The 15,570-nt window shown below is 45.5% G+C and overlaps 2 protein-coding genes across 2 annotated transcripts in view; both read left to right on the top strand.

Moving 5' to 3' along the window:
• The first annotated feature begins 362 nt into the window (after positions 1-362).
• On the top strand, positions 363-6,923 carry wnt16 (wingless-type MMTV integration site family, member 16). Its single transcript, XM_085436920.1, has 4 exons — positions 363-513; positions 1,204-1,430; positions 5,126-5,415; positions 5,494-6,923. Exons 1-4 carry the CDS (start codon positions 422-424, stop codon positions 5,938-5,940), a joined length of 1,056 nt encoding a protein of 351 aa, XP_085293046.1. The 5' UTR covers positions 363-421; the 3' UTR covers positions 5,941-6,923.
• A 2,287-nt stretch (positions 6,924-9,210) lies between these two features.
• The window catches only part of stab2 (stabilin 2), a 35,950-nt gene continuing 29,590 nt past the window's right edge, over positions 9,211-15,570 (top strand). Inside the window, exons 1-10 of the mRNA XM_085436104.1 lie at positions 9,211-9,307; positions 10,620-10,744; positions 11,147-11,262; positions 13,072-13,157; positions 13,963-14,029; positions 14,113-14,208; positions 14,399-14,521; positions 14,675-14,871; positions 14,999-15,126; positions 15,236-15,369. Of these exons, the coding sequence (XP_085292230.1) occupies positions 9,221-9,307; positions 10,620-10,744; positions 11,147-11,262; positions 13,072-13,157; positions 13,963-14,029; positions 14,113-14,208; positions 14,399-14,521; positions 14,675-14,871; positions 14,999-15,126; positions 15,236-15,369 (1,159 nt within the window). The 5' untranslated portion in view covers positions 9,211-9,220. The remainder of the gene's footprint in view (positions 9,308-10,619; positions 10,745-11,146; positions 11,263-13,071; positions 13,158-13,962; positions 14,030-14,112; positions 14,209-14,398; positions 14,522-14,674; positions 14,872-14,998; positions 15,127-15,235; positions 15,370-15,570) is intronic.

The following is a 15,570-nucleotide window of genomic DNA, read 5'->3' as shown; positions in this document are numbered from 1 at the left end:
ATCGTTTTTGCATTTTGGTTTGCTTTCTAAGTTCACAAAATCGTTTCAGTTTTAATCTTTTAAAGTTTTATTTTTATATAACTAAAATGTTTTCACCAAACCTCATTCAAAAATCAGCCACTTTTAGATTTTTTTTTCTACTGTGTTCCGTCGTTTATTTGCTTTTCGGGGATCAGATGTCAGCACGAAGTTTTTTTTTATCATGAAGCCTCTCACCCATCCAGCCAGTTATAGCCCAGCTCTGACGTCAGCTGCTGAGTCCTGAGTTGGTCCAATGAGAACCGTCCGGGACTGGGACTGGTCCAAGGTGCTTCTCCTCTCCTGCAGATCGAGGAAAGCACAGTAGCGAAAGGACTCCTTCAGCGGGATTCAGGAGCCTGCTCCGGGCCGGGTCGCTGTCAGCATGCGGAGCTGAGCAGGGATGGAGGCGCGGAACTGCGGAGTACGACACATGAACGCTCTGAGTCTGCTGCTGGTGTGCGTGTGCCCGCTGTGCTGCAGGGGCAGCTGGATGTAAGTATGTTACAAAACACACACACACACACACACACACACACACACACACACACACACACACACACACACACACACACACGCTAAATAAAAGCCCAAAAGTTTTCTTCAGCTGTCTCGTGCCAAAGCGCGCGCTGGCACGGAGCCGTCAGAGTCATGCGTGAAGACGTTTATGGAGATGAAGCGCGGATTTTCCACGGTAATGTCCAAGAATCCGAATTTTGCGCGTGCACAGACCGTTTCTAATCCGCAGCAGCAGCGCACGCGCGCAAGAGACCTGCTCTACGCCAAGAGCCTGATAAAAGGCGCAGATGAGCGCCGAGCCGGGGGGGTTGGGCTCGGAAATCAGATGGGGGGCACACATACACAGCGACCACTTTCTCTAATATGTGTTTTATTTTAGTATAAATACAGCAAGTATTTACACGTTTCATATAAGCACACTCTCGAAGTTTCTTATCGATTTCGGCCCGAATAACGGAACATCTCAGGTACATACAAGCGTTCATTTAGATGTTACGCTGTATGATAAGCAACCCCGCAGCCAGGAACGCTGCACAACGTGACGTCAGAGTTAGTGCTTCACTTCACACCTGTGCAGGATGGACAGGTAATAAATAAATAAATCAGAGGTGTGCTGTCTGAACTTTTCCTTATTTTAAATAAAGTTTTGCTGATTTCTGTCGACAGGTGGCTCGGTGTGACGTCACCGGGGTTGGTGGAGAAGCTGGGGTGTTCCAACCTGTCTCTGAGCCCCCGGCAGCGCGAGCTGTGCAGCAGGAAGTCCATCCTGCTGCCGGGAGTCCGGGAGGGCGCGCGCCTCGGGGTGGCCGAGTGTCAGAGACAGTTCAGGCAGGAGCGCTGGAACTGTTCCACCAATCAGAAGGTGCCCGTGTTCGGGCACGAGCTCACGAGCGGTGAGTAAGATCACTTAACTGGGGTGGGGACTCCTCCCTCTGATTCACCTGGACGCGTGACTGCTCAGGTGAAGCAGGACCGTCATGGAGCAAATACAGGCTTCACTCATCGACAGAGATGGGCAGTTACGCGCGTTCCGATTACTTTTTTCAAGTAATGATTATAGTAAAGGATTACTATTGTAAAAATGCAATTAGATTAGTGTTACTTTCCCGTAAGAACGCTGTATTCAGTAGCGGTTTTTAATACGGGCGACACGGGCGACATCGTGGTGGGGGGCGGCATCAGGGGCATCGGCAAAAAAATAAAAATAAAAAATTGCTCGTACTCATGCTGCCCCCACATCAGCCAGCGCATATTGGGAATGGCATAGGCACCGATCGGTTTTCTATCGCCCATTTGCTGGGAGTAAGGGCGCCCTCCGTTTGCGAGGTGCGCCTGCTGCTTGCGGCACAGGGAGGAGAGGGCGGGGCGGCGGGGGATTCACTGACTGGCTGGAGCAGCATCTAATAACCAACTCGCAGAATAAAACAAAACAAAAACAAACCAACAAACACGAAAACACCAGACATTATAATACAGACTTATAATTTGCACCGATGTTTTTCCTCGGTGCGCCTGCTCGCTGCTGAAGTCAAAGTAAACTTTATTGTCATCTCCGCTACATACAGGCCAGTATATAGAGAGACGAGACGACGAGGCTCCAGTTACAGCAGTGCAAGTAAACAAACAATAAATATAAGAAGAGTAAGAAAATAAATATACACTTTAGGACCAGGGGTAAAGGGATCAATAACAATTTAAAATTTATAAATTAGTTTGATGATTTAAAGTCTCACACACAACCCGTCGAAAAGGGAGGGGCCGGCTGCTTCCAAATAGTGCACATTTCATTCATAATGATGTAAATCCAAGCCCATTATGTATTCATGATTTGAATCCTGGGTTGTGTGAAATCCCAGAAATAAACCCTAGACAAAGTGAATCTGTGAACTAAGGTGTAGGTGTGTTAGATCATGTTGTGGTGATCCTCGAGTTGGGGGATTTGTGTTCATACTGGAGTGCAAAATTAAAGCCAACGTAAGATGGACAAGAAAAGTTCAAAGTCATCAGGTGCTCAGTTTAGAAAAAGAGAAAAGAAGAGGAGGAGAAACGAGCAAAAGATGCAGGTAAGCAGACGTGTCATTGGATATGGCAGGTCATCCTGAAACAATCAGAATCAGAATACTTTATTACTCCCTAAGGAAATTATGTGCGTTACAGTTGCTCCAAGAAGAAATGGTAAAAATAGTAACAGTAACAGACTAAACTCCAAACAATACATTATGTTACAGATTTTAATATTAATTAGTCATTGTCAGTTGTTGATTCATCCTGTTCTCATTGTATGACGAATTATGATGGCTGCTTGGTAGCTGTTTGCATACTATGCATACTCTCTCTCTCTTCATGTGTGTGTTTCTATGGCGAAATTCAGTGTGGTTCCGACAACAGTTTTATGTTAATGTACAATCCTTAATATGTTTTGTGTGTGTGTGTGGGGGGGGGGGGGGGGGGGTGTTCGCCCGGGGCGCCAAACAGGCTAGGACCGCCACTGGCTGTATTACTGGGTTACTAAACCCTGATTTTGTTTGTCAGTGTCTTATGACAGTGACGTAATAGCATGCGACGTCCGTGGCAGCAACAGACGTGTGCAGATCAACAGTGCGGGAGAGAGTGCGACCGTGCGGTGTTTAAAGCTTGGAAGTACTTACCTTACTTTGAGTTTGATTCTGTAAGAAGTGTCTGCTGTACACTCTGGGTGTGAAAAAAACTTCTTTCTACAGCAAAAAATTAAACTACAAATCATAGCAAGCACCCAGCACGCTGCCACAGGAATGTGAAATTCACAGAGAAATCCCCAGATCCTCCCCATTGACATGACCGCTGCAGCACTGGGAAAACCTGCGACGGCCCCACTCCTGCGAAACTGGTGAAAATAAGATTTAAGAGCGACAGGGCTAAGTGATGCTGAATCTTCGATTTTATTCATTTTTTGCTGTGTTTAACTTGCATTTATTTGAAAGAGTGATTGTAAACACAAAAAATAATTTATTTTATATGCTGGAATATGCAGATTGGTTTAAATCTGGTTTTCAAATCTGGTTTAAATGTAAAAAGAAATTCTTCTAGTCAGAGACAGTTGAATATAATTTAGTTTTTGCTTGATGAAATGTGCATAAAGTTAAAAGATTAAAACTAATAAAACAAGTTTTAAAAAGAGAATTTTCAATATTATATGATGGATTATGCAGAAAAAAATAGAATTAGGCTGAAAGGTCTATTGCTTTATTACATATTCAGGTTGTTTATCATGTTTTTAAAAAGTAACTAAGTAATAAAGTAACTAATTACTTTTGAAAATAAGTAATCACTAAAGTAAAGGGATTCGGAGAAATAAAGTGATTTGGAGAAGTAACTAATTACTGTTTTTAAGTAACTTGACCACCACTGCTCACTGAAACTTTATTTGTTCCAAAGCTCTCCAAAAGCAGCCACAGAATCCTACTGAACAGTGGCCGTTTTAGCTTGCTTCTGATTGGCTGAAATGAATCTGACTGAAACCATGTATTTTTTTCCACTCAGGCGTGTGTTAGCTCAGCTTCTCTGAGAATAGATTCGATTTTTGTATAATGTGCGCCAGGTGAGTTTAATTAGGGGACAAACTCCAGAGCCAACCAGTCGAGAGACAGTAAAAGAGGAAACAAAATAAGTCTGGTTAGGTGAGGCAGAGTGAGGAAAAGGGTAAATAGAGTAGGAATTTTTACAACAACAAGGCATTCAGTAACACCATCAAGGGTCACAGTGTGAGAGGTCAGAGGCCGCTGAGAGTAAAATCAGCTTTTACAGTCTGAGGAAAAACACTGGTTAACAAACTTATGTATATCTGTGATGGTCAGAGTGCACATAAACCCATAATGTAGTCACATGACCTCATTTCATTCAATGACTTGTAAATTAAATTCATCAAAGAGAGAAATTTTCTCCTTCAGTTAAATTTTCAGACTTCAAAGCAGAAAATTCAGGTTTCAGAAATCGTTTAAATCTTTTTCTGCAGTTCCTGTCTCTGCCTGTAGAGGGCAGCGCTCCCTTTAGCACCAATACCAGTCTTAGCAATAAATGATTTCTTCACTTCCTCAATGTGACCAGAATACTTCAGACAGCGCGTCTGAATATGAGACTTTACAGAGACTACAGACTGTGAAACTCACAGAGACTGCACCTCAGTCTGAAAAACCCTCCATCCATATATCCATCCATTTTCTTCTTCTGATGAAAATGTATGTGAAGTGATGATATGAAATTAAAATAAGCATAAATATTAAAACATTTACACAGACTTTAAATATTTTATTTTAATACACTTTTAAATATAAAATCTATTAATTATATATTAAATTATTAGATAGCCAGTGAATTTTAACTGACAGGACTTTGCCTGTGTGCTAACACTGACTGCTTTTAGTTTTGGACTGAAAGATAAAAGCAGCTGGAGTGTGACCAGTACAGAGTGGTTCTGCCTTCATTTCTGAGGGGTACTCTGAATCAGGTGAAGATAGTTAACCAATGAGCAAAGAAGCATCTGAGACGATGAAAGTATACCTCATGAAACCTCCTGAAATAAGTGTCATGTCTGCCCATTCTGTCACTGCAGGAACCAAAGAGACAGCGTTCATCTATGCGGTGATGGCAGCAGGGCTCGTCCATGCCATCACGCGCTCCTGCAGCCAGGGCAACATGACGGAGTGCGGCTGCGATGCTCGGCTGCGGGGCGGCGGCTCAGCAGCAGAGGGCTGGCACTGGGGCGGCTGCTCAGATCACATCCAGTACGGGACGTGGTTCAGTCGCAAGTTCATGGACCACACCTTGAAGAACATGTCGACGAGCCGCAGCAGCTACACGCTGAGCACCATGAACCAGCACAACAGCGAGGCCGGGCGACAGGTGAACGTCGACGACTCAAACTAAAGCTGAAAGTCTAAAGGTCCAAGGTGTGATTAACTTCCTGTTTGCATCCTGCAGGCGATCAACAGGACGATGTCCACAGACTGTCGTTGTCACGGTGTTTCTGGCTCCTGCGCGGTGAAGACATGCTGGAGGACGATGGCGCCGTTTCAGCGGGTCGGGACGTATCTGAAGGACAGATACGAGCACAGCGTGCAGGTGACGGAGCGATCCAAGAGGAAGATGAAGTGGAAGGACCATGTGGACAAACACCAGCTCATCTTCCTCAACAAGTCTCCAAACTACTGTCTGGAGGACAGGCGGCGGGGCATCGCGGGCACCAGAGGGCGCCGGTGCAACCGGACATCCACGGGGCCGGACAGCTGTAACCTGCTGTGCTGCGGCAGAGGATACAACACACACGTGGTCAGACACGTCCAGCGCTGCGAGTGCAAGTTTGTGTGGTGCTGCTACGTCCATTGCAGGCGCTGCGAGAGCATGAACGACATGCACACCTGTAAGTAACACACCTGGAAACAGAAACACGTGGAACACGTAGCTTACCTTCATTCACCTCAGCATGATACCTGGTAATAGAAGAACACCTGGAATAAAAGAAGGATTTGTGGGAAGAGACAAATTGGACATCTGGATCTGAAAGAGTGTAAACATAAGAAGGACTGAACCTCTCAGGTGAAGACAGATCCTCCTTGGACCAATCTGAGGTCAGCAGTACTTGGTACATTTACAGCAGCACATGGCACAGCTTCACCTTCTCTCTTGATAACATCACCATTAGAGTAAACCTGCAGAAGAGTCACAGAAGAAATGGGTGAGCAGCTGCCTGAGGGCCGAGCAGTGAAGGTGAAGCCTTAAGTTTACCTGTCGATGTGGTGAGGAGCTCAGAGCGGAGCTGCTGCTCCATGTGGAAAGATCCAGGTGAGCCACGTGACAGCCTCCTGCATGCCTCCTGTGTGAGCTGTTTCATGTTCACCTGTGAGCAGCAGACCCAGGACAGGACTTTACTGCCTGAACGTTTAAATGTTTCAGACTGGACAGACTTCTCCAACGTGATGTTTCTGAAGCATTCAGAGTGCCACCAGGAGGAGGATCAGTGCTGCTGCACACTCAATCTGAAGATCTAAATGACTGAAGCACACCAGATGGACTCCTGATCAGTCTCACCAGTTCTGCAGCCCACAGACTGATTTCATATTTTAAAATAAAGATATTTATGTGTAAATAATTTTTAAAAGTTGATTATTTGGTATGGAATCATATTTTTATAATTTCTGTCCAAAAAGAATCAAACTGACATCAGAAGGTGAAATGATCCCGTAAATGTGGACGTGAAGAGTTCCTTGTTCAATTTCTGTTGGCAAACTTTATTAACAAAAACATGAAAACAACAGAACAAAAAGCTGTGAGTCTGTTTAAAGGTTCCACACAAATACGGTTTATTATACTTTGACTAATAAAAAATAAAATGCCTGGTAGAGAAAATGTTAGAGGAGATTTGGTTCAGTTTGTCTTTAACAAACCATAAAACTCCTCACAAGATATTCCAGAAACATTCCCAAAAAGGCATCCTGAAAGAAGGAAACCTTGTGAATAATCCAGAAACAGGAAATACTACATTCCAGCTGGAAGTACAGCAGTATAGCTGTACAGGCAGCTGATGATGTAGAGTAAAAGTACTTCATTACATCTGATCACAGAAGGCCCTGCCTATTCTGCCTCCACCTCACCCAAGAAGAGTCTTCTTTTTGATTTTTGAATAAAAGAATGATTAAAGACATCAGAAAGATGTAAATATAACAAGCATATAAAACATATTAAGCCTGCACAGCTTTGTTCACATGGATGTGTTTAAATAAAGTTAGGAGAAAGTATCCTGTCTGTCAGTTGGTGATGAACGCATCCATCACTTCTTTCATTTGACAGTTTAAACAGCAGGAACAAAAGAACAGCTGATGAAACATCAGACCGTAGAAACAATTTGAGAAACATTCAAACTGATCTGAACTGTGCACAGCTCTCTGAGCTCTGCAGCAGCTCGATTCTTTTCTGTTTCAGCCGTTCAGTTGCAAATTTGCTGCTGTGCTTGGATCTTTGTCCTGCTGATGACCCAGGTTGGTCCCAACTTTATCTGTGGGACAGATGGCCTCACACTGAAGAACCACAAAAGAAGTTCAAGGTGCACTTAGATCATCATCCCTTCTCCACCGTGCTGACACTTGATCCAAGCTGTTTGCTGTGCGTGATGGACAAACATCTACATTTGGTCTCATCTGTCAAAGGATGTTGTTCCTGAAGTCTTTGTTCAGATGCAGCTTTACAAACCCGATCCCTGCTGTTATGTCCTCTTACTGAGAAGAGGCTTTCTCCTCCAGCCCCTCTGAACAGCCATTCCTGTTCTGCCTTTTTCTAACCATGCTGTCATGAACTCTAACCTTTAACCTGCTAACTGAAGCCTGTAGAGTCTGAGATGTAGCTCTTGGAATGTAGTTTTTTATTTTTTTGATCAGTCTAACCCTGTAAATAATTTACTGTAACATAAACGCCTGAATGGACCACACCTTCAAACTGCTAAAATGTGTCCTTTGGTAGAGGAGCTCAGACCGACGATGACGATCAGTTAATCAGTGCATTGATCATCAGCACATGGATGCAGTAAGGCTGGACTCTGCAACAGACAGACACCACAGTGCCCTGAGTTTTAGGATCTGTGCATTCCCAGAGTGTAAATGAGGGGTGTAACGTCTGTAACATCAAAAAAATGATCGTCCTGCTCAGCTGATCTCTGAGCTCAGTGAACTTTCTCCTGACCAATTTCAGTTCTGACTGAATCCAACATGGAGTTCATTTTGTTCGAGTAGCACAGCAAGGACTGATCGTGTGTACCTCAGATAAACTATTTAAACTTTGTACTTATTCATTATTCTTATATTCAGGCCTTCAAACCTTCAGGCATAGTTGCAGGGTTCAGGTTTGGGTTGAGGCCGCGGTCTCGTTGCATGTTGCTGAGTCAGAGAGGGTCCTCACAAAGACAGGAGTGTGTGTTATCAGCAGTGTGTGATGATGAGGCAGAAAGATTTGGGGAAAAAGTGAAAACATGTTCTTATTTACACTCCAGGATTTCCTGCCATTCTTACTGCACATTACTGAACAGGGTATGCCAGGCACAGATCCAGGGGCCCACAGGGTCAGGGGTCACACCCAGGCTCCTGTGTGTGATCATCTGCTGCCCTCAGCTTCTCCTCAGAAATCAAACATCTGCATTCCTGCGTGTTCACATTCACACATTCATACACACAGAAACTTTATAGCGAGCATGTCGACCGCGGCACTGCCGTCGGTGTGAGGTCAACGCAGGAGTGACGATTATGGCAACCTGAGACCAACTGAACTGTGTATGTGTGTGTGTGTGTGCGTGCGCCGGTGTGTTTGTGTGTGAGTGTGTTTCTGTATATGTGTTTGTGTATGTGGGAGTGTATCTGTGTGTCTCTGTGTATGTGTGTGTGTGTGTGTGTGTGTGTCTGTCTCTGTTTTTAAGGTCTGAAACACAGACACACAGAGTGTTGATTTTGTGTGTGTGTGTGTGTGTGTGTGTGTGTGTGTGTGTGTGTGTGTGTGTGTGTGTGTGTGTGTGTGCATGTATGGGTCAGTGTGTACCTCGGACTCGGCAGTTTCCTTTGAGTTTGGTTTTTCAGGAAACACATGAGGGATGATAAAGGAGGAGGAGGCGGCTCAGAGGCGCAGGAGCTGAAAAGAGTTGGCGGGGATAAGTTGGAGGGCAGAAGAGATGGAGGTCCTGCAGAGCGTCCGGCTGCTGTGTGTCTCTCTGATGATGATGATGATGAGTGAGCTGAAGATGTCAGCTGCTGCACAGGTAAGCTCGTCCGCCTGTTTTTATTCATGGAGTTCGTTCAGCTTCAAACTCAAAAACTGAACTCGGCGGTTCAGATGTAAAAATCTACATGAGCTTCAGGATGTAAAAGTTTGGACACTGGTTGTCGTGCGTCAGCGTCTCTGTGAAACTTTGAGTAGATGAATCTGAGAGCCCTTCCTCACATCAGCTCAGAAAGAGCTCCATTTATTTTAGTTGTGCTGTCCTGTTTGAAGCTTCATCTGTGATAACTTCTGGTTTTCTGATATCTTACATAGCGATGTGTTCTCTGACTGAAATATTATGAGCTGCAGACTGAAGCACTGCTCACATCATTTGCTCTGACGTTCACTTTCTGGGGAGGGGGAGTCACCTGAGAGTGTGGACGCAGTGGGAATAGCCCCAACCCTCATTCAAGAAGCTTTACATTCACATAAACAATGTGAGAAATAACTAGTGTGGGGTACTCAAGCAGAATGTTGCCATGGTTACAGGCAGTACTGTGTAGTATTATGTGCTCTGTATAAACAGATCTTCAGTCTGATATGTGCTGGTGCAGCCAACAGCTGGAGTATGAGGTACCTGCAGCAGCCTGCTCAGGTCTGCAGAGCTGCAAACAAAGAAACACAGCAGAGACTGCAGGAAGAAGCCGCACATGCCAAAGACTAAAGCTCCGCCCACACAGGAATAGCTGTGCAGCAATGCGATGACTGTTGAACTTCAGTGAAGTTGGCGACTTATAGAGATGACACAGAGCGGATCGATTAGTGGAAGCCGCGTGTTTAGATAAGCTGATACTGGAAACTGAGCGGGAATCACATCAGAGGTTATCTCAACAGCCAGAGCCCGCTGACAAGCAACTGTCACCGAGCAAAGGCAAAAAGGAACCAGTTTATCTGTCAGCAGCTGATTCCCATCTGAACCTGCAGGCTGTAACAGGAAGTCATCATCGGCCCAGGAACTCCGTGTCCTGTTTGCCTCCTTTGACCGTTTCCTGGGTGGAGCTGATGGAGCAGATAACCACAGCTGCTATTACAGTTATTACACTTACTTCCTGTTCCAGTCGAGCCACCAGCAGCAGTCTTTGGTTTTCAGGTCCAGAGGAGGAGGTTTAATAGTTTTACAAAGTGATGAGTTGAACTTTTCCACACTGCTACCTTCTAGTTTACCTGCACGCTGACAGTGTGTGGAGCACTGAGCTCCTGATTGGTTGGAAATCGTCCTGCTAAGAGCTGCAGCCACACACTGCCAGCACAGTTTCACTCACACAGCGTAGACATTGATGAAAGACACTTTTCTTTTCTTTTTTTTTCAGAACTTTTGCTCCAACTCGACAGTGCTCCGCACTCGCACGATGTGCCACTCCTGCACCATCAGCCAGCTGATCCCATGCCCATCAGGATTCAAACCCACGCCCAGATCCAACGCCCAGGACTGCAAGTGAGCACCACATAGCACAGGTCCACTCAAAGTCCTTATTGTGGTTCAACTGATGGTTGAAACAATAAACTGTGATTAGCTTCTTTGCACAAATTCAAATACCTCCACAATTTCACATCAAACATCACAACTCACACAAGAAACTTTAAAAGATCTCCACATCACCTCTTTAATAATTTTCTATTGAATTTACAGTTAACAGTTCTGCTGTCGAGTCAGGGTTCAAAACAGTCCTTCTGCGTATCACACTGAGCCACAGAGCAGCCTCTCCGTCTGAATCAGGCTATATAAGGACCCCTCCCCTCCCTCACCCACCTCCACCTCTAAGAGGAGAGAGCCTTGCTGTCCTGGATCCCAACATCAGCAGCCACTTTACCTCCAGTCTGTCTGTCTGTTCTGCAGGTACTACATCAACACTCCCAGCATGAAGCTGCCCCTCAGTGGCTGCTCCTTCGAGTGCTACAAGGAGGTGGAAATAAAGAGCTGCTGTCCAGGTTACTGGGGCCCCGACTGCATCGGTCAGTACCGACACACCAGCTCGTCCTCAAAGAGCCAAAAAGCTTTTATTTAATCATTATGTTATATTCAAAAGAGGCTGTATGAATGTGTGAGAAGCATGTTGTATAAAGTGATTTGAGTGCTCATAGTAGAAAGGTGCTGTACAAGAATCAGTCCGTTTACCACATATAATGTTAAAAGGCTGCAAAATAACAGGCCTAACATTTGTAGTGGGGAGTCTATTGTATTAAAGAATGGAAAAATGATCCTGTTACCACAGGTGTGTAAAGTCCAGCACCGCAACGCAGTCTGCCTTTACAAATGTGTGAGAGAGAGCAGGTGTGGATGTTGCTGTGAGGCAGGCTGTGAACTTTCTTCAGCTTTCAGGCGCCTCAGCGGCTCAGACAAGAAGTAAAGGAGCATGCGAAGTTACAGAGCGGTGCCATCGAGTGCGTAAAAGTTGTGAGTGTAAAAGTCCTGCTGACTCAGGAGCTGCTGAGCTTCAAACCTCCTCCAGCGTTAACATCAGCACAGAGACTTCACAGCCGAGCAGCTTCTGTAAGGGTGATGTGAGGGTGGACGGGCGCTTTGGTCCATGTGCTACATTTAATTCAATACGTTTAAATTTAAAGAAGTTTAAAATGTAAATTTGTGACTGTGATAATTTTTGTATTCACTCATTGGTCATAGCATGCTAGCAGCAGCACACTCGGTCTGTCCAGAAATTCACTACAAGACTTCTCGGTGGTCTAAAGAAACTGAGCTCTGGCTTCCAGGTGACTTGTGTCACATTTTCAGTTCTGTAGGAACCAGATCGTCCTGCAGGAACCAGAAACTTCCTCCCCATTTCCTCTGGTCAGACGCTGTCAGCAGGACTGGAATCTGCTTACTCAGTGGACACCCCCCCCCCCCCCCCCCCCCATGCGTCTCATGCCTGCTTTATCTGTTCAAAGCAGAAAAGTAATGCTCAGTTTTTTCTGCTCCTGAGAGCTGACACACCTGAACCTGGGGTCTTCTAGGACTTTGCTTGTCCTCCATCCACCCCCAGCTCCACCTTCACTGAAGACTCTGCCACTAGAAACGCAAAAAAGAAAAAAAAATCACTGAAACTCTTACAAAGTTTTCACAGAAAACCCCAAAGCAATCCTCCAACAAGTGGAGGAAGTCGTTGTTACGTAAAAGTACCTTTAAAAGTAAAAGTCCTGATACTCATGTGAAAGTATGAGTAATATCATAAAAAATACTTAATTATAACAAGTAAAATGTCTCCTGAGTATGAGAACCAGTATATATTTGATGGTCATCGCTGTGCAGTCATGTGAAAACAGATTTTTTTTTAAAACTATGTTCACTTTCAAATGTTTGGTATCAAACAGAAGTTATTTTCATTATGAACTGTTGATCATTTCTCTGGTCCAGCTCCGACCTTCCGGTCCTAAGTGACGCTGCCATAAACTGACTTAGCATCAAAGTAATAATAAAATAATACAGGCACATGTTCAAATACTTAAAAATATAAGAAGGATTTCTTCATAACTTTCAAAGAGGAAAAAAAACACCCAGGAATGAACGATCCTGGTATCCGTGCTTCCTGCGATGCTATCCTGTGATGCTGTGGTGGTTATTTGTTCTGTGAGCGGAAGAGGGGAAGGGAAACAGATGATGGTGATGTGATGACATGAAGGAGGATGGCAGGAAGTGTGTGTGTGTGTGTGTGTGTGTGTGTGTGTGGGGGGGGGGTCTGTTTCCTCATAGAAAACACAACAGCAGCGCTCCACAATCATGAAGCGTCAGCTTCCTGTTCACACCATGTGCCCGTTCTCTTTCAGAGTGTCCTGACCAGGCCGCCAGACCCTGCAGCGGCAGAGGCATCTGCTCCGCTGGACTGGGAGGGAATGGGACCTGCAGCTGCCAGGTGACCTCACACACCTGTTCTCACCTTACACACCTGCTCTAACTGTACATCACACTCCTGCTCTCACACACCTGCTCTCATAGAATAGATGTTTATTTTCGCTGTTACAAGAACAATGAAAGACAGTGTCACCTCACACACCTGCTCTCACATCACGTCACACACCTGGTGACAAAAATCAGCTGATTTGCAGGTAAATTGGAGTGAGAAAGCAAAGCTGATTGGAACACAGACAAACCAAAAAATAAAACAAACTACAATAACGTGAAAGCAGACTGACACAATCACTGTAATCTGCAGTCTTCGCGTGAGTTTGTGTCCATATAAATGTATATTTAGGACGTAATCATATATCTGGGTTTATTGTCATAAAGAAGGCATAATATTAGAACCTTGAACAACACTCACTGTCCACAGAACCAACAGTAAATGACCTCAGAGCTTCTAGATTCTAGAGCCCTTTAGAACCTTAGATCTCAGACTGTTACAGGAACCCAAGAACCCTGTGAATAATCAAACCCCATAAATGTGTGTGTTGCATCGGTGGTTGGCTGAAAGGTTTAAATAATTAATGACCGTAAAAGCAGAACCCCTCCACCTTTGAAAAATACATCGGTATACAGGTTCCTGTAACAGGACCCAGCAGCAAACTGTTTGCATTACAAATCTGTCTCTCTACAGGCCAGAACCACGGCTCTCTTAAAGTTTACCCATGATGTCACATCCTGTTTATCATTGTTTTTAATTGTGTGTGTGTGTGTGTGTGTGTGTGTGTGTGTGTGTGTGTGTGTGTGTGTGTGTCCAGGAGGGCTTTGCAGGAACTGCCTGTGAGGACTGTGCACCTGGACGGTACAGCCCCACCTGTAGCTCAGGTAACATCATCTCCAGCTGTGACAGATGCACTGAGTTCTCAGGAACCTCTGACCCACCGTAATTCTGTTTACACTGTTTGCAGTCTGCTCCTGTGTCCACGGCCTCTGTGCTTCTGGAATAGTGGGCGACGGCCGATGCACCTGTTTCTCTGGATACACGGGTCCCAACTGTGACCAAGGTCAGTCCTCCTGCTGGTACCTTTACATTCACAGGTAACTCCACCTGCAGCAGGTGTCCCGCTGTGTTGTCTGGTCCTTCTCCTGATTTGGTAACATGTCAGCTTATCTTTTCCTGTTTCCTGTTACCTATACAGTTTCTGCATTTGCCTGCACCCTGTCACCTGTGCTAACACCTGTATTGTGTTTCAGAGTTACCAGAGTGTGCAGCTCTCAGCTGTCAGCAGAACTCTCGCTGTATTGAAGAAGCTCTGACGGGGCAGTTAGTGTGCCAGTGTCTACCCGGCTACCAGAGAGCAGGAGCCAAGTGTTTATGTGAGCTTATATGTACCCCCTTGGTGCTCTCTCTCTCTCTCTCTCACACCTCTAGTTCTCTCTCCCGTCTGTGGTCAGTGTAAATGTCACAGTCTTTGAGTCTCTGTGTGCTCCAGCTTTGTCTTTCTCACTTTGTCACTTTGTCTTTCTCAGCCATAAATCCGTGTCTGCAGCGGGTGTGTCACGCTCAGGCCTCCTGTGTCCACACTGGACCAAACCAGCACCTGTGTACCTGCAATGAGGGCTACAGCGGGGACGGGCGGGTCTGCATGGCCATTGACCCGTGTCAGACCGATCGTGGCGGCTGCGCCGCTGAGTCTGCCCGCTGTGTGTACGATGGACCGGGCAGGGTAAAACATTTTGGCTGACCTTTCACATCATGTGTGTAACGAGCTGTGGCCCACAGGGGGCAGCGGCTTGCTGTCAGATGACCTTGTCAGTGACCTCTGAATCTGCTGTGCTCTGTGCTCTGTTCAGTCCCACTGTGAGTGCCTCTCTGGGTTTGACACTCTGTCGGGCGGTGGCTGCAGCCTAAAGAACTCCTGCACACCTGATTCCTGCCACCGGAACGCCAACTGCAGCACCGTGGGACCTGGACAAGTTGAGTCAGTCACTTTACTTTACTGAATGTCTGCATGGACCAATACCTGAATCTGCAGGCAGCAAGTAGCAGAGCTGCAGAACTGAGCCGTCACTTGCTGCTCTGTCCCTCAGGTGCGCCTGTCTCCAGGGCTACATTGGTAATGGTAAAGTCTGCATTGGGAACATCATGGAGCGTCTGAATGACCTGAACACAGAACCAGGAGGCCAGTGGACGGGTCAGCTGAGCAATGCCATCACTCTGTTTGGTATGTGGATTCAGTTTGAGGTGATTTGGTCCATAAAAAGCAGAAAACTTTCACTTCCTCAGCTTTAGCTCTCTGTGCAGGGACACATGTAAGCTTTTCCCTCTGGCCTACGGTGTTCTGGTGTGACCTGCCCAGTGACAGATATATTAAATAAAACTCAGTAAATAAACTAGCATTCATAAAAATTAAACTGATCCAGAA

The sequence above is a fragment of the Copadichromis virginalis genome, linkage group LG17 (genome assembly GCF_057382275.1).
Source record: "Copadichromis virginalis isolate Kocher_CV1m ecotype Utaka linkage group LG17, C_Virginalis_male_GT1.1, whole genome shotgun sequence".
Taxonomy (NCBI): Eukaryota; Metazoa; Chordata; class Actinopteri; order Cichliformes; family Cichlidae; genus Copadichromis; species Copadichromis virginalis.
The sequence above is the reverse complement of the archived record's forward strand: the minus strand, read 5'-3'. Positions and strand labels throughout refer to the sequence as shown.